The sequence below is a fragment of the Balaenoptera ricei genome, chromosome 14 (assembly GCF_028023285.1).
Source record: "Balaenoptera ricei isolate mBalRic1 chromosome 14, mBalRic1.hap2, whole genome shotgun sequence".
NCBI classification, from domain to species: domain Eukaryota; kingdom Metazoa; phylum Chordata; class Mammalia; order Artiodactyla; family Balaenopteridae; genus Balaenoptera; species Balaenoptera ricei.
The window spans coordinates 8,517,653-8,535,547 of NC_082652.1; the positions used below are offsets into that span (position 1 = coordinate 8,517,653).

The window sequence follows — 17,895 nt, forward strand, 5'->3', positions numbered from 1 at the left end:
TAGCTTCATTAACATTTCAAATCGGTGGCAAGGTAGGTGTAGGGGGTGCTGCTTTTGGTTGGAGGTTTCTGGAAGGCAAATGAGGAGGAGGAGGATAAGCCACCTTCATGTCACCTAAAACTGTTCCCTGTAGTGTAGACCCACACTTTTATGTAAAATGTAAGCACCGGTAAGACAAATAGTACACCACAGAAAAAAAATCTTGTAAACTCTATAGGAACACAAGCTAACGAAGATCAAACTTCTTAGGCTTTAGGAGAAGGTTAAAGTAGAAAAAAAAACCAAAACCTAAGCTCCAGCAATAGACTGTTTCAGGAGCACAGTGAGCTGGGATAAGAAATGGATTTACTGGTCCAAGTAAAGGGGAAGGAAGGAAAGTTCTAGCTCACGCCGTGAAACCACACAGACAGAGATTAAGAAAATCATTTGTTTTAATATTTGGTCCTCAATCATCTCAATGTAGCTCTTCTCAAAGGAAAAACACTAGCTCCGCCTCATGACCTCGTGGTTGAAGCCTCTGGTCGGGGGAGAGGAACAGCAGCCCGCATGTGCCGAAGAGCTACAAGCACAGCCAGGTGTCCCGCCTTCCTTACACAGTGCTTGAGTGGAGCTGCCGGGCCTCGGAGGACTGGGACTGTCTCGAAGGGGGCTGGAGATGGGAGCTTCTGAGGAGACCCGGCCCTGGAGAAGGCCCTGGCCCTGTAGCCACAGCCACTTCACTGCCCTCGGGCCAGAGCTTGCCCCAGTGACCCCAAATAGAAGGAACAGCAGAGGTGACCCAGCCACAGACAGGAGGTGACCCAGCCACAGACAGAAGGTGACCAGTGTGCATAGTGGTTTACTACGCAAACCCTACACACAAGACATGGGAGCAGCTGGGCCACCCGGCAGGACTTGTGGAGACTGACTCAGAATCTGGAACTTCCTCTGGGGTGACATGGCAGGCCGCCTTTTCTCCCTCCTTGCTGTGCTCTGATGAGGGCCAAGGAAAGCCCAGGTGTGGGGTGGGCATCATTGGTCCGTCTCATTGCCAAGACCCTGCAAAGAACAATATGCTTATCGTCAGTTGATATGCTTATGGATACGTGTGCACCCGCCCTGTGCTGCCCGCAGGCAAGCCTGGACCATTTGGGGCAGGTGGGAATCGGGCACTTTCCCTGAGGACGTCTGGACAGCCCTTCACAGCTGAGCGTATTCAGGTAGGTCCTAGGGGTACCCAACCCCTCTTGCTCTGCAAGGCGAATTTAAGTAGAGTGTGGACAGAGGTTTTGTCATGACATCCGTTATCATAACTAACCTGAGACATCACTGATTAAAATGAAGGCTAGATTTTAAAGAGTGAGTCCATTTGAAGAAAAGTATGAAGTAAAGGCTAGTATAGATGGTCTAGAAATGGAGCAGATGACAAGAGTCGCATGTGACTGCCTGAGTGGACAACACACCTAAATGAACTAGGGGTTCTCACCGCTGGTACAAGAGGCAGGTGAGGTAGGGCGCTTGGACCTTCCTGCCTGCTGGGAGCTCAGGAGGTGGCCTACCTGCTCGTAGTCTTCCACATATTTATATTTCTTCTCCCGATAGTAGTATCTTTTCTTCATGCAGTAGAGAACTATGACATCACACAGCACTGTCGCCTGAATGTAGCACAGGGCAAGAAAGAATGAGGCAGGATGCTTTGGCCCCTATTATTCTGTGTGCGCCCCTTCCCACAAAGCCTGGGATCTTCCAAGGAAATGAAAGGCTCCTCCATCTCTCCGGGGGGAAAAGGTTAGGGCCCGAGGGGCGTGGTCTTGGAGAAGGGCAGGAGGAAGCAGGCGGGGATGGGGAAGGGAAATAAGCCTGGAGGGTCGAGCCTAGAAACAAGTCTGGGGTCAAGGGGAAGAACCAGGATGCCAGCAGAGGGTCTCAGCTTGCTGTGCTGGGGGGGGTCCCAGCCCCAGGCGGGTGGCCAGAGAGGTCTAAGTGAGCCACTCACCACCCCCAAGAGCGCCAAGCCGGAGCCAATGTTGATCATGGTGGGGATGATGTCAAATTTCCCAGCCTGCAAACGATGGGAGAAAAAGAAGAAGTTGTGATAGGGGTGGGGAGAGGGCCCCTTGCCCCTGGCCAGCCCAGAAGAGGACCAGTGGGCTCTGAACGAGGGGAGCCGGCGGCCAGGCTACCTTTCCAAACACGATGATGTCGAATCGGATGCCGTAGGCTTTGATGAGTGTGCGGCGCTCGGTGCCGGTCAGGTCGTTGTAGTACTTGGCAAACCTGGGAAAGGAGGCCGGGTTAGAGGGAAAAGGCACAGGGAGGCCTGAGACAGCCTCTGGGTCCTGCTGAGGGATGTCAGAGCGAACTCCCGAGGCCCTGGTGGAGTTGGCACTGGCTTAGGGCTCGCTCTGCCTGCTGAATGAACCACACTCGAGCACCTCGGGGCTTCTCCTGGCTAATGTGAGCCACGCAGAAGGAGGGCTGGCCTGTTGAGGAGGAGGGCGCTGGGGCCCGCAGGGCAGAGGGTCTGGAATGCTGGCACAAGGGCGCACGAAGAGATCCCTCCTCTGTCATCACCCTCAATTCCTACGACTTAAAACGGAACTTCCTCCTCTGAAAGTCCTTCCTGATACAGCTGAGCCCCGTCTCTCTCAAGGAGACCCTGGCCACTAACAGAAGGTGGCCAGCCAGCAGTGATGGCCAAGTCTGCTTTGTGGGTGGGGGGACCGAGCATCTCAGCACTGGACATTTTTTGTATTAAAGAACCATTGATCCATCAATTGGATGAGTGGATAAACAAAATGTGTTATATCCACACCATGGAATATTATTTAGCCATAAAGAGAAGTACTGATAAATGCCACAACATGGATGAACCTGGAAAAAAACCATGATGCTAGGTGAAAGAAGCCAGTCACACAAGGCCACATATTGTATGAGTCCATTCCTATGAAAGTCAAGAATCGGCAAATTAGGTAGATTAGTGGTTGCCAGGGGTTGATGTAGCTGAAGGGATAGAGGGATAGAGCTAAAGGGTCTGGGGTTTCTTTCTGAGGTGATGAAAATGTTCTGAAATTGACTGTGGTAACAGTTGCACAACTCTGTGAATATACTAAAAACAACTGAATTCTACACTTTAAATGGGTGAACTGTGTAGTATGTGAACTATATCTCAATAAAACCATTTAAAAAGGACACCAGGAGGGGGAATTCCCTGGCAGTCCAGTGGTTAGGACTCTGTGCTTCCACTGCAGGGGGCACAGGTTCAACCCCTGGTCGGGGAACTAAGATCCCACATGCAAAAATAGAACACGAAGGGGCATGCTGGGGGGAGAACCCCTGAGACCGATACCATTTGCTGCCCGTGTTATACAGGGGATCCACCAGGAGCCTAAGCTATGGCCTGAGATCTGTCTGGCCCACAACTTCCATGCCATGGTCCAGGCCTGGGGAACTCAGGTGGGGCCTGATGCTGGTGGAGGTCAGGGGGATGGATGTCCTTGTGAGGGTCCCGTTGGCTTCTCTGTTCTGGGGTTCCAACCCAAGCTTGAGGTTTTCCACAGTGGTTTCTACAAGAAACTGTGTAACCGTAGAGATAGAGCAATGCAAATCAGACTGCCTTACTAAGGAAGAATGCAAGGATCTGCCCTTCTATCAGTGAGCCAGACGGTTCAAGAGGACAGCAGATGCTCTGTGCATTTGATTCCACACATCACCACTAGAGGGAGACAAGAGCAGCAAAAGAGCACCACTGACCCTACTTGGAAATAGGGTCTTTGCAGATGTAATTAGTTAAGATGCAGTCATACTGGATTAGGGTGGACCTCAAATCCAATATGACTGGTGTCCGTAAAAGAAGAGAGACAAAGGACACAGAGACACAGGCACAGACGGGAGAAGGCCACGTGACGACAGAGGCAGAGATTGAGTAATGTATCTATGAATCAAGGACCACCAAGGATTGTCAGGAGCCACCAGAAACTGGAAGAGGCAAGGAAGGAGCCTGGCCTGCTGACACACTGATTTTGGGCTTCCAGCCTCCAGAACTGTGAGAGAACAGATTCCTGCTGTTTCAAGCCACCCAGTTTGTGGTCATTTGTTACGGCAGCCCCAGGAAACAAATACACAGCACTTCTAGCGGGGAAATACCAGCAAAGGCCTTTCCTGAGGCTAAAACTTGTATCCCCTGCACCTTGGAGATTCTGGGCGCCAGATCAACCGAGAAACCAATTCATGGATCAGGCCCCAGGGGCCTTTGGACTGGAGGACCACAGGCTCATCCACTCCTCCAAATTAGTGAGCAGAGGGACTTCCCTGGCGGTCCAGTGGTTAGGACTCCACACTTCCACTACAGGAGGCCTGGGTTCAATCCCTGTTCGGGGAACTAAGATCCCACAGGTGCACAGCCAAAAAAAAAAGAAAAAAAACTCAGCAGGGTCCTGGCTGAGGCTGGCCGGCCCAGGAAAGCTAAAGCAGACAGTCGTTCTGGAGGCAAGAAAAGGCGAGGAGGGCTCTCACAGGTCGGGATGCCACAGGGGCAAGGCCCTGCTTGGACCACTCTCCCTGGCACACGCCTCCCCACCGTCCCTTGGGGTGCCGCCTGAGTGCTGGTCTTGGGTGGGCGTGGAGGCCCCCACTGGGGAGTGATGCAACTACCATCACCCCCAGCACATGAGGAATGGGACCCAAGCTCACACCCACCTGAAATTGTAGCCTGGGGACACGTTGTGGTCCACGTCCCGGGTGTCCAGGCGGCGGAAGGAATACCTGGGCAAGCAGAGGGAGGCGGCTCTGTCCAGGTTGCAGTTCCATTTGATCTGGATGCCCATGATGCCTCCCTGTGGGTTGCGGACAGACAGAGCAAGCCTTCCTCAGAGCCCGTTCTAGAAGGAGATGTGTCGAAGACTGTGTTAGGAAAGCCACGACCTGCACCTACCTCGACAGCCATGTCCTGGAAGCTGTGCCCTGCGTTCTCCACTGTTTTGCCAAGTCGGAATATGGGGCAGAAGGGATCTGTTTTAGCGTCATAAATGCACGTTTTGAGGTAGGTAGTGGTGATGTTGGGAAGGATATTCCTCCTAAAGTTGGAAGGAAGCAGAAAATAGGAGCAAGGAAAACCTCAAAGAAGAGCCAGAAGTTTCTCCAAGACACTGGTGAATTCACACAGCTGGCCACCACTTACTTGCTGAAATTAAATTTGGGATACCAGATGTTGTTCTTAATCAAAAGAGTGAAGTTTTCTGCAGCCTTTAAAAAAGCAGGCCTGAAAAAAATTACAACATATTGTTAATAAAAGTACAAACGTATGTACACTCCTAATATACCTAGGTAATATTTTTAAGTCGCATACACATGTGTATCTTATAATGTCACTTTGCCAAGAAAAAAGTAAAACATATCTTGTCTTTTCTACTTTCCTCTGCATAAACACTAGGTCAAGAGAGGAGACTGCAAACCAAGGCTTCTGATTTCTTCCAGTCATGGAAGGGCAGGGCATCTTCCTCAAGGCAGCGGGAATTTAAGAACCTGAGGAATAGCTAACGAAGGGTGGGAGGGGTGGTGCCTCGTGGCCTCACTAGAAATCACTCATCCGGCAGGTGCTGGGTTTCAGGGCTTACCTCCCACAGGTATTCTCGGGAATGCTCAACAGATCTGGTTTGATACAGCCACTATGGAGAACAGTATGGAGGTTCCTTAAAATACTAAAAATAGAACTACCATACGACCCAGCAATCCCACTACTGGGCATATACCCTGAGAAAACCATAATTCAAAAAGAGTCATGTACCAAAATGTTCATTGCAGCTCTATTTACAATAGCCAGGACATGGAAGCAACCTAAGTGTCCATCGACAGATGAATGGATAAAGAAGACGTGGCACATATATACAATGGAATATTACTCAGCCATAAAAAGAAACGAAATGGAGGTATTTGTAGTGAGGTGGATGGAGTTAGAGTCTGTCATACAGAGTGAAGTAAGTCAGAAAGAGAAAAACAAATACAGTATGCTAACACATATATATGGAATCTAAGGAAAAAAAAAAAAAGGTCATGAAGAACCTAGTGGCAAGATGGGAATAAAGACACAGACCTACTAGAGAATGGACTTGAGGATATGGGGAGGGGGAGGGGTAAGATGTGACAGGGTGAGAGAGTGGCATGGACATATATACACTACCAAATGTAAAATAGATAGCTAGTGGGAAGCAGCCGCATAGCACAGGGAGATCAGCTCGGTGCTTTGTGACCACCTAGAGGGGTGGGATAGGGAGGGTGGGAGGGAGGGAGACGCAAGAGGGAAGAGATATGGGAACATATGTATATGTATAACTGATTCACTTTGTTATAAAGCAGAAACTAACACACCATTGTAAAGCAATTATTCTCCAATAACGATGTTAAAAAAAAAAAAAAAGAAGTGAAAGCAAAGGTGAATTCACCTACAGGCTGGACACAAAAAGTGCATGTCTGCTGCTGCACCGCCTCTTGGAAGTGCCACGTCAGCTCCTGCTGACAGTAGGAGTTGAATTCCCCAAGGGGACCCCACTGCTTTGGAGGGCTTCTACAGGAGGATCTGGCACTGTAGACTGACCCCTCAGTGGGGGGGACCCCCTGACCCAGGTGGAATCTTTTTGTTTGTTTGTTTGGCTGCACCACATGGCATGCAGGATCTTAGTTCCCCGACCAGGGATCAAACCCACGCCCCCTGCAGTGGAAGCGTGGAGTCTTAACCACTGGACCACCAGGGAAGCCCCCCAGGTGGAATCTTTGAAGCTATAAAAAACCTCAGCAGTCTTCCCCACCCTGAGAAAGGAGCAAGGCCAGTGACGAGGCCACACAATGTGGGGAGCTGAGCCTGTCGCTACTGCTGACAAAGACCTTGACCAAGGCACTTCTTTTGGGGCTTTGAATTCCCTCGTCCCTGTATCAAGGGGGTGGACTATATCAAGGTTTCTCAAACTTCTGTCACTCCCTATACCACTGTGTGCCTCATGTGCAATACTTGTCTTTGAGATTAACCCTCCTTTAAAAAAAAATTGAGGTGAAATTCAGAGAACATAAAATTAACCATTTTAAAGTATACAATTCAGTGGCATGAAGCACATTCACAGTGTTATACAACCATCACCTCTATCTAGTTCAAGAACATCTTTATCACCCCGAAATGAAACTGCTTGCCCATCAAGCAGCTACTATCCATTCTCCCCTCCCCTCAGCCTTCGGGAACCACCAATCTACTTTCTTTCTCTATGGATTTGTCTATTCTGGACATTTCATATGAATGGGATCAGACAGTATGTGACTTTTTTGTGTCTGGCTTCTTGCACTTAGCATGTTTTCGAGGTTCATCCCTGTGGTAGCCTGTGTCAGAGCTTTTTATTCATTCCTTTTTATGGCTCAATAACATTCCATTGTACGTGTTCACCACAATCTGTTGATGGACATTTGGGTTGTTTCCACCTTTAGGATAAACTCACTTTTTTTTTTTTAACTGACATTCATTTTGAAATAAAACTTTCCATCATGACCATAAAAAATATTGTTTGCCACAAGTTAGAGGTCATTGTTCAAATAAATATAACTAAGAACAATGTCATTACGAGCTGTGGTACATATTTTAGTCAGCCCAAGGTGCTGAGCCTGGGGCTTGTTCTCGGTGAGAAATGGAAATCAGTGAGGGACAGAGAGGTACTGAAGACACTCCAGACCAGGATCTCCTCCTTGATATCAGCTAGGGGCTGAATAAGAGCGGAGATGGGAAGGCCTTTCTCTCCATGTGACTCAAGTGCTGAAATTTCGTGTATCAGTGTACACTTAAAAATCATCCTACACTGGATTAGATCTATAACAGCGCTGATATAGGCATACATATAGCTGATTCACTTCATTGTACAGGAGAAAGTAACACAACATTGTAAAGCAATTATACTCCAATAAAAAAAAAAAGATCCATAACAGCACTGTCCGGTGAAAATATACTGTGAGGCACAAACCACACTGTAATTTAAAATTTCCTAGTAGCTACATTAAAAAGTAAAAAGGGAATTTTCTGGCGGTCCCGTGGTTAGGACTCTGCACTTCCACTGCAGGGGGCGCTGGTTCCATCCCTGGTCGGGGAACTAAGATCCCACATGCTTCGCGGCCAAAAATAAAGTAAAAAGAAACATGTGAAATGAACTTTTCTGTAATAAGCCAATATATCTATAATGTTACTCTAACATGTAAACAACACAGAATGTTATTAATGAGATACTACATATTCTTTTTTTTTTTTTTTTTTTTTTTTTTTTAATAATAAGCCTTCAGAACCTGGAGTGTATTTTACCCTGAGAGCTCATTTTGGACCCAGCTGCATTTCAAGTGCTCAGTAGCCACACATGGCCACCGGCTCCATAAAATCCTTTCCGGCTCCAGAATGCTAGGATTCCTCGTCTTCTAGTACTTCCCTCCCTTGCCGGAGCTGCTGCCCTCAGCAATCTGCAGTCCTCAACATTTTCTTGTGTTGCGAAACACCCAGGATGAGGCTCACATGGTTACCTGCTCCCCTGGGCTTATCTAGGCCTCAGTCTGAACGCTGAGCAAGAAAGGCCCCAGGGTGCAAGCACTTCTGAGAGCATTACTTCTAACGCCACCCACTCACAGCACAGCTGATCACAGTTAGGAAGAATGTTATTCTAGACAACCTTGAACCTGCTCTAGTTTATAAAACACAGTTTTCCTGCCCAGCATCTGTACCCCTTTTTTCTGGTAACAGAACCCCACACTTCCTTTAAAAGCCACACCTCCCCCACTCTCAACCTGTGTCATTTGGGTGGGTCTGACTCCCCCCCCCTAGCTAGGAAGGCACATGACCCAGGCCTGAGCCATAAGCAAAATCCATCCCACAGCCACAGTGATGGGTTGGACGGGTTGACAGAGGTGGCTGAAGATGGATAGGTCTAGAATCTCTACGGACAGCTGGGCAGGGAGACTAGGGACTATGCCATGGGTCCTGCAAATGAAGCCACCACGGAGGGAAGCAGAGCCAAGAGGTGGCGACTCGGATGCTGTCCTTTGAGCCCCAGGTCTAGCCATGCTGGGATCTCTGTGGTTTAGCTGAACAACTAACACAGTTGTACACACCCGTTTAAGGCCCTGAGAACTGTTTCCTGTCAGTTACTTGCAACTGACAGAGACCTAATGTAGCAATACGTCATCTGCACTCTTATCATGAGTGACAAACACCGTGGCCCACTAGCTGCTGAGGGTTGCTGCCTTGTGGTTGAGAACCGCCAGCCCAGGGAAGCCCGACTCCACAGGCTGACACCACGAGCACAAAGCCACAGCTCCCCTGCCACCTCTCTCAGGCCCGAGACCCAGCGTTTAGGACACTTCTGTCCCTTTGGCAGGACTCACGTTGGCACTTGTGTGTCATCCTCCACCGGGCACCAGGCGGCCACCTCGCATGTGTTCATGGTCTCGTTGAACGGCACGCACCTTCCTGTCGCAACTCCTACAGGGGCGAGGGGCACCCAGGTCTATGGGGGTCTCCTACTTTCTACTTTGTGAGGCCGAGTAGAAACTCCACCATGCATCCTATGCAATCAATCTTGAGCTAGTCTAATTCTGGGATTTAGACAGCATCCAGAAATCCAAATTGGAGGAAAAGAGCTGTCTGAGTCCTAGCCACATCACTGCTTTGCCAATTGCAGGGCTGGGCTGATGCCGAGCCATAGGACAGGGCGAGATCTGGGATGGCTTCTGGGGTGCAGATGACAGAGACGAACGTCGAGAGGGTCCCAGGACCCCAGTCTGGACACCAGGCTCTCCCAGGCTCGTGTGGGGGATTTCTCCATCCCGGAGATTTCCCTCTGAGAGGGGGCCCACGGGGGAGGCAGTGTGGTCGGGGGCCGCCCTCCCCAGGCTAAGCGTCTGCTGTGGAGTCACAGCCACAGGTTTGTACCATTGCTGTGGGTGCCTGCAGAGCCAGCAGTACAGGTGGCATCAGATTCACACACAGTGGTCTTATCTGGAATCTGGAAAAAGAAGAACCAGTGAAAACAGGTTTCACATGGCCTGGTCCCACCCACAGTGGGACAGGCACAGAGAGGTGGGTATGAGAACCGAGGCTCTTCCCCAGGAAGCTGCCTACCTCAGGACAGAGGCCCTGGGTCTGGTTCATGGTGACGATCATGTTGGTCATGATGAAGAGGGAGTTTTCCTCCTGTGAAGCAGGCAGAGGGGAGACAGTGCTGCATATTACCTTCCGAGGAGCCAAGCAGAGCCACAGGGAAGGCCCTTTACTAGGACGGTGCCTTCACTTCCCCCCCCTGTGCCATGCAGAAAACAGTTAAAAACACTGATCTTATCGTCTCCCACTCTCACCGATGGGAGTTTATAAGCTAACTGAAAACAGGGACCCCGGTACTTGCACACACGTTCACAGCAGCATCATTCACAATAGCCTAAAGGTGGAAACAACTCAGTGTCTATCAACGGATGAATGGATAAACAAATTGTGGTCCATACCTGTAAGGGAATATGACTCAGCCATAAAAAGGAATGAAGCACAGACCTGGCTACAAAGTGGATGAACCTCAAAAACATGATGCTGAGTCCAAGAAGCCAGACACAAAAGGCCACGTAGTATATGATCCCATTGATATGAAATGTACAGAACAGGCAAATCCAGGAACAGAAAGTAGATTAGTGGTTGTGAGGGGGTGAGGGAGAAGGTGGAAAAGGGGATGATAGCTTAATGAGTGTGGGGTTTCCTTTTAGACTGATGAAAACGTTCTGGAACTAGACTGACGTGATGGTTACACGACATCGTGAATGTGCTAAATGCCACTGAATTTTTCATTTTGAACTGGTTAATATTGTGATACATGAATTTCACCTCAGATAAAAAAAACATGTCTATACCCTGAAATGGTTCCTTAATAAAGCTTGACTAGTTGAGGGAAAGAGTCAATAAGTGCTCAGAATATCCTCTGCCAACTGGATTACCTCACGGGCGCAAAAACACGAGACCTCAAAGGTCTCAAGTTTGGCTGGTTCTCTTTCCTAACAGGAACTAAAATAAATACATAAAACATTCTATACAGAAGACCCAATCAGGGCTCGCCATTGACACTTCTCCTTTTTTTTTTTTTTAAATTCATTTATTTTATTTATTTTATTTTTGGCTGTGTTGGGTCTTCGTTGCTGCGCACGGGCTTTCTCTAGTTGCGGAGAGCGGGGTCTACTCTTCATTGCAGTGCACGGGCTTCTCATTGTGGTGGCTTCTCTTGTTGCAGAGCACGGGCTCTAGGCACGCGGGCTTCAGTAGTTGTGGCTCGCAGGTTCTAGAGTGCAGACTCAGTAGCTGTGGCACACGGGCTTAGTTGCTCCACGGCATATGGGATCTTCCCAGATCAGGGCTCGAACCCATGTCCCCTGCATTGGCAGACAGATTCTTAACCACTGCACTACCAGGGAAGCCTGACACTTCTCCTTTTGAGAAAGTTCTGTTTTCTCCTCCTAAGTATGAATGTGCCAAATGGTTGATTTAAGTTTCTGGAGAGCAATTCACTTGGGGATGAGACTGAAGAATTGTTAACGGTGACCTCCCAGTGTAAGGAAAAAAAGACAAAGACCCTGCCAATTCTAGTTGGACCTCCTCCTTATTGGGCGCTGGTGCTCTAAAATGAAATTCTCTGAGCATTTCATACTCCTGAGAAGAGCAGTCAGTGCTGGGAGCCATCAGGGAAACTCAGGGACCAAAGGGTCTGTAGACATCTCCACTCCCAGGTCTGACAAGGTGGTGGACGCTCTGGGAATAGTTGGCATCTTTCAAAGACAGGCCTGGAACAAAGCATGTTGGGAAATGAGGAAATGGCCACAGGAGGGGGCGTGAGGATGTGGCAGGAGGCCCGGGTCAGGCGCCCTAGCCAGGCTCCCGTGTTCCATATGTAGACACACTGCTTGCTTGGTGTTTACAGAAGGCTGCTGCTGCGTCTCTCCTGAGTTAGACCTGAACAAGTCAGTGTGGTTTACTTTTTGTTTCCTATTTCTTATCTATTTTAAGTTTAGGGAAATTTCAGTCTGGAGATGAGCCGAGTAGATGCGGTGCAAATAGATGTTTGTGTTCCATCTTTGGAGGAGCAGAAGCATATCGTGAAAGCTCATGAAGAGAGCCCTGTGGAACTCACACGGCCCCCAGCTCCGATCCGAGATGGAAGGCGGAGTTGCTGTGTGCTCCTTTCCACTGAGGGGCAGAAGCAGGGGGCCGTACCCTTCTGAGGCTCCAGTAAACAGACGGAGTGTGATATTCCGAGCCTGCCAGGACGAGGCCGTGGCTTCGTAGGAAGCAGAGGTCCCTCTGTAGAGACAGGTGCGTGCCAACAGCACCAGCTTCCTCCAGCAAACTATGAATCCCCTGTTCCATTTGACCTTTATGGCTTATTAGCTCTGATTTCTCTCTGGGCACCCCACAAGAACCTTCTCTTGAGAAGGCAGAGGGAAAATGAACACACTTGAAGAAAGAGAGTTTCTGAAGTCCTTGCTCTGAGCCAAGAGTTGGCAGCTTATCTGCATGTGGCCACCCCAGTCACCCTAGCACGTGGGCCATCTGGAGGGATATGTGGGGTTTGACTGTGGATCAGAGCCATTATCATGGTTAAAGAGAGTCAATATTTAACTTGGAGCTTTGTGGATTAACAGACGGGAGACTAGGAGGCTGCATCAAACAGTTTCTTCCCTTCCCTGTGTTCCTGATGGAATCCTGTATGGGCACGGCTGTTTCCTTCTTCTTCGGCTTTGGGTCTCTAATGGCTGTTAAAGTTTTTACGCTGTCTGAAAAGATTTACCTTGTGGGTTTACAACAATAAAGCAAATCACAAAATGTGGAAAGGTAATAGTTCCACCTGCATTTTTCCCAGGATTTAAAACATATGCTTTTCCACTTTTCAAGTCCGGCGACAGACTCAGATGTCCACATGGAAAGCTTCCTCTGTTTAAGCCAGCCATGTTTTAGGGCTGAAGAAACGTAGCTGATTGAATATTACCTGTTAGACCCTAAGCCAAAAAGAGGTCTGTCTGCACTGCTTTCTTGGACTAAAACAATCAGTCTGGGCATTGGTGATGTTAGAACTCTGGGCATGCCAATCACTAATCAAGAGTGCAAAGGTGAAGGGAAAGCAGCTAACTAGAGGCTTGAGCTTTAGACAGCGACACAGTGGGAGGCTTACCTGAGCTGGAATCACGTAATCGGCCACATCCCAGATCCGGAATCCAAGTTTAGAAGTGTTGGTCGTGGTCACACCCTTGGCTTTGGCAGTAACGGAGCTGACCACAGAGTCCATTTCCTGGTAGCCCTTTTCCCACACAAACACCCAGCTACAAAATAAAACAGGTCTCTTAAATTGCCATTAGGATTGCATGAATTTGAATTAATGCTAGGGAGCCTCTGGTAGCCAGAGGCTGAAAGTATGATGTTTACTTGTTGTGACTTTGCAAAAGCTGCTTAACTTTGTAACTTAGCGCAGTGATCAGCACAAAGAAAATGCTCAGTGAATGCTGTCTTTATTACTAGGTATTTGAACACTTTCAATGCACTATGACCTGCAGAATTACCATGAGATAATAGAAATTATGATAATGATAGTTACCATTTGAATGTGTTTAGGTGCCAGGTACTCATCTAAGCTCTTTATGTGTATTAACTAATTTAATACTGACCACTTTATAAGGCAGGTGTCATTATTATTCTCCATTTTACAGAGGAGAAAACTGCAATTCAGAGAGGTTAAGTCACTTGCCCGAAGTCACACAGCTAGTGAATGGCAGAGTCAGCATCTGAACTCAAGCTTTTTGCTTTCGAAGTCTCCTTTCTTGCCCTCTATGCTATATATGCCCTCTAGAAAGGAGAATCGTATCTTTTAAGTAAATGTATAATAGCTTCTTACTTTTTCTCTAAGAATTCAGGTCACATGTATGTTTCTCTCCTCTGAAGTGGGGACTTCACTACCAGCCTGAATAATTAAAAATCTGAAGGCACTGGTGCATAGTGGTTAGGACACTGGAACAGACTGAAGCCAGCCTATCTCAGTCCATCACTCACTAGGCATAAATTTGGCCAAGCTGCTTAACCTCTCCGTGCCTGTTTTTCCCATCTATAAGATGGGAATGATAACAAGACTTCACAGGATTGTTGTGAGGTTACATGAGTTAATGCATGTCAAATGCTTGGAACAATGTTTGTGAGCCATTATCGGCGGGCTGAAATTGGCCACGATGGGAGCACTTACACCGTGGAAATCGGCCGGTACTACAAATCAGAACTCCTCCCCATCAGAGCTGTTGTTAAACATCAATAGTGACTACTATTGTTGTAATTTCTAGAATCAAGAAATGCTACTAGCATCCCTCTCCCCTCCTTATAAGCTCTAGGTGCTGAGACTTCAGAAATTTGCTTAGTTGGTTACTTATTGTCTGAGTAGTCTCCAAGTTCACTACCCATCTTAGAGATGGGCTTTTTCCCTAAGAAGTTCTCTTCTTCAGGGTTTCTAGGAATTCAGCTGCAGTATAAGCTTCCATTTAATTCTAGTCAGACACAGAGAAGCTTAGAGCAGGGTCACTATTATTTTACCACCAAGTATAGTCACCCCTTGGTATCCACAGGGGATTGGTTCCAGGACCCCTGAGGATACCAAAATCCACAGATGCTCAACACCCTTATATAAAATGGCATAGTATTTGCATGTAACCTATGCACATCCTCCCCTATACTTTAAATCATCTCTAGGTTACCTATAATACCTAATACAAAGTAAATGCCACGTAAATAGTTGTAAATACGATGTAAATGCTATGTAAAAATAGTTGCTGGCAAGTGGCAAATTCAAGTTTTGCTTTCTGGAACTTTCTGGAATTTTTTTAAAAAATATCTTCTATCTATGGTTGGTTGAATCTGTGGCTGCAGAACCTGAGGATACGGAGGGCTGACTAGACAGTGAGTTGCTAAGTCAGAGACACATGGTTTCACCCCAATCACTATGTAAATAACTATTACCTCATCCTGTGACTGATAATACAATTAGATAACTGAGAAGTGTTCAGTCTCTCTCTCTCTTTTTTTTTTTTTTTGGCCATGCAGCACACAGGATCTTAGTTCCCCGACCAGGGATTGAACCCGTGCCCCCTGCATTGGAAGTGCAGAGTCTTAACCACTGGACTAGCAGGGAAGTCCTGTTCAGTCTCTTTTTGAGGAAGGATTACCTTTGGTCACTACTGGAAAAGAGACCACAATTTCACCAAGATGAATTGAATCAGAAAGTTAAGAGATGAGGTTTTTTAAAATTTTTCTTAAAAGCCCTAAATTCAGATCCTGAGTCAGATCTGATCACAGCAAGATGTATAAAAGCAAAGCATTTACTGCTTAAAAAATCCTCATGATAGAGGCAGACAACACTCCATAGGAATCCTGTAAAGCTGCACTGCCCAACAGAAATACAACGCGAGTTGTGTAATTTCAACATTTCTAGTAGCCATGTTAAAAAGTAAAAAGTAACAGATAAAATTAATTTTAATGATATGTTTTATGTAACTCAACATATCCAATATACGTTAATGCTATCAATATAAGATGTATTAATATGATATTTAATTGTTTTTTTGTACTATGTCCTCGAAATCTGGCGTGCATTTTACAGTGATAGCACATCTCAATTTGGAGTATGGATGTTTCAAATGCTCAACAGTTTCATGTGACTCCTGGCTACCATATTGTACAAGTGCAGATATACTGTATGCAGTCTAGAACTTTACAGATACAAAGTAGATGTAAACTGATTTTCCTATGAGCAGCAAAAGCCAAAAGGAAAAAGCTGCATGACAGCTCCTGATTCCAAATGCTTCAGGTCCAACCCAGCAATATGAGTTTAGTTAACCAGCTTGTAGCGGGTCTCAAAATTTAAGGGTGCATCACAATCACTGGGGGGCAAGGAGTTGGTTGTGATGGTACTTAATGTGACTTAGAGTCCAAACCTGGGGGTAGGCCAAGTGGTTCTGATGCAGAGTTCATACCTGGAAAGCCCTTTTACTGACTACTGTCAGTACCTACTGCTGCTGCGCTGATAGATGGTAGAAGCCAAACCTGCCAGATCATGCGGATTCCCTTGGGCAGTGTTAACAGATTCCAAGCCCCACCCCAGGGTCGGGGGGAGGGGGGGGGATGGTGTCCTGTTACCTTTAAACAATTCCTCAGATGAGTCCTTCATGTTCAGGTAGGTTTGGGAAACACTAGGACACTGGTTCCCAAAATTTGCTGCACATCAGAATCACCTGGGGAGTTGGTCATACTCTACAGCACTTGAATCAGAAACTCTGGGTCTGAGAGCCAGCAGTCAGTATTTTTTAAAGATTTGCAAATAGCTCTATGTGCAGTTTGGGGAACACTGTATTAGGCCTTTTAAGGAAAACAACCCCCCCCCCCCACGGTGCAGCAGGTTAACATCTGTCAGCTCAGCAGCTGTAGACACCGTAACACCCCAGGTGGACCTTGAAAGCGGGCCCAGTTGGTAAATTAATTTCCACCTCCTCTCGAGTTTTATTACATTGTAAGGGTGCATCAATTAAAATTAAGCACTAGGTGAGGACTGATGGTGGAGGGACATATAAGCAAAGAGGGCAGCATGGGGAACAAGGAGGCTAAGGCAGGTGCCTATACCAAAAACTCCAACAACCTCATAAAAGGAAGGAACTGAACTTTAAGTGATTTTTGAAAGCGTGACCTCTCTATTATCTTGGGTTACCATATGATGCTCAGAGGAAAGGACAGGAAGCCACAGACCCAAAAGGAACCAAGTGGAAAATCCCAAACCTTGGTTTCTGTCAGCAGATCATCAGCATGGGAAGTGCAGGGCAAAGAGTGAGTCATTTACGGCAAAGCCCTCCCACCCCCAGCCAAAGGACATCATGGAGCAAGTCCGAAGGGACAGGAAGCATGAATGGCGAGGATGAAGGTCTAGCTAGGCTTTGCCTTCAAGACACAACATCAAAGCAGCCTCTGGACCCGGAGCCGGCACAGAGCCCGTCCCCCTGGTGGCTAGGGTCGGGGGTGGAGGGCTGGGGGAGTAGGGATGTATCCCTGGCTTCGGGTCGCTGTCCCCTGGACCCCACCTGGAGGGCGCTCGCGGGGACCTAGGCCAAGATGAGCAGGTGCGTGGCCGGGACCCAGAAGGGGCAGTTCCCGGCCGTCGGGTCCCCCCCTGTCCCCGGGACCCCTCGGGGTCGTCGCCCGCGGCCGCGCTCACCCGATGACGTAGGCCAGGATGAGCAGCTGCACCGCCCGGTTCATGAGCCCCACTTTACGGCTGCGGATGAGCACGATGCGCGGCGTGTCGTACTCGAACAGGAAGGCCGCCAGCACCGCGCAGCAGCTCGCCATGGCTGGCGCCCCGCTGCCGCCGCGCCGCCCGGCTCCGTGCTCTGGACCCGGTAGCCGGACCCGCCGCCGCTTCCCCGCCCGGGAGCCCCGCCCGGCGCGGCCGTTCGTGGGGGAGGGCCCGGAAGGAGGCGGCGCTGACCCTCGGGGGACGGGGCCGGGCGAAAGGCGTGACCTCCCCCTCGGGTACGAGTGCCGCGCCGCCTCAGGAGGGCCGCGGGAGAGCGACCCTCTCGGGGGGAATGGGGCCTGGGGGAGGGGGTGACCTCCTCGTTGGGAACGAATGACCCCCTCTGGAGAGGGCCGGGGGAATAATGACCCTCCCCCCCAGAGGGCCTGGTGGAACGAGCGACCCCCCCTCAAGGGGGATGGGCTCCACGGGGACGGAGTGACCTCTCCTTCAGGAACGAATGACCCCCATGAGGAGGACCGGGGAGGACCGGTGACGCTCAGGGGAGATAGAGCCCTGAAGGAGAGAGTGACCTCCACCTTGGGAACGAGATACACCC

At 48.6% G+C, this 17,895-nt stretch overlaps 1 protein-coding gene across 2 annotated transcripts; it reads right to left on the reverse strand.

Moving 5' to 3' along the window:
* Window positions 1-413: 413 nt before the first annotated feature.
* On the reverse strand, window positions 414-17,488 carry P2RX4 (purinergic receptor P2X 4). Of its 2 annotated transcripts, XM_059895668.1 has the most exons (12): window positions 17,256-17,487; window positions 13,191-13,338; window positions 10,112-10,183; window positions 9,923-9,995; window positions 9,376-9,472; window positions 5,159-5,239; window positions 4,913-5,054; window positions 4,678-4,814; window positions 2,163-2,256; window positions 1,976-2,041; window positions 1,539-1,634; window positions 414-1,038 (listed from the first exon to the last, which is right to left on the reverse strand). In XM_059895668.1, the coding sequence occupies exons 1-12, from the start codon at window positions 17,387-17,389 to the stop codon at window positions 1,012-1,014; spliced, it is 1,167 nt and encodes a 388-aa protein (XP_059751651.1). In that variant the 5' UTR covers window positions 17,390-17,487; the 3' UTR covers window positions 414-1,011. The 2 variants fall into 2 exon arrangements, with proteins under 2 accessions (XP_059751651.1, XP_059751652.1); XM_059895669.1 differs by lacking the exon at window positions 5,159-5,239 and having other exon boundaries at window positions 17,256-17,488.
* Window positions 17,489-17,895: the final 407 nt, after the last annotated feature.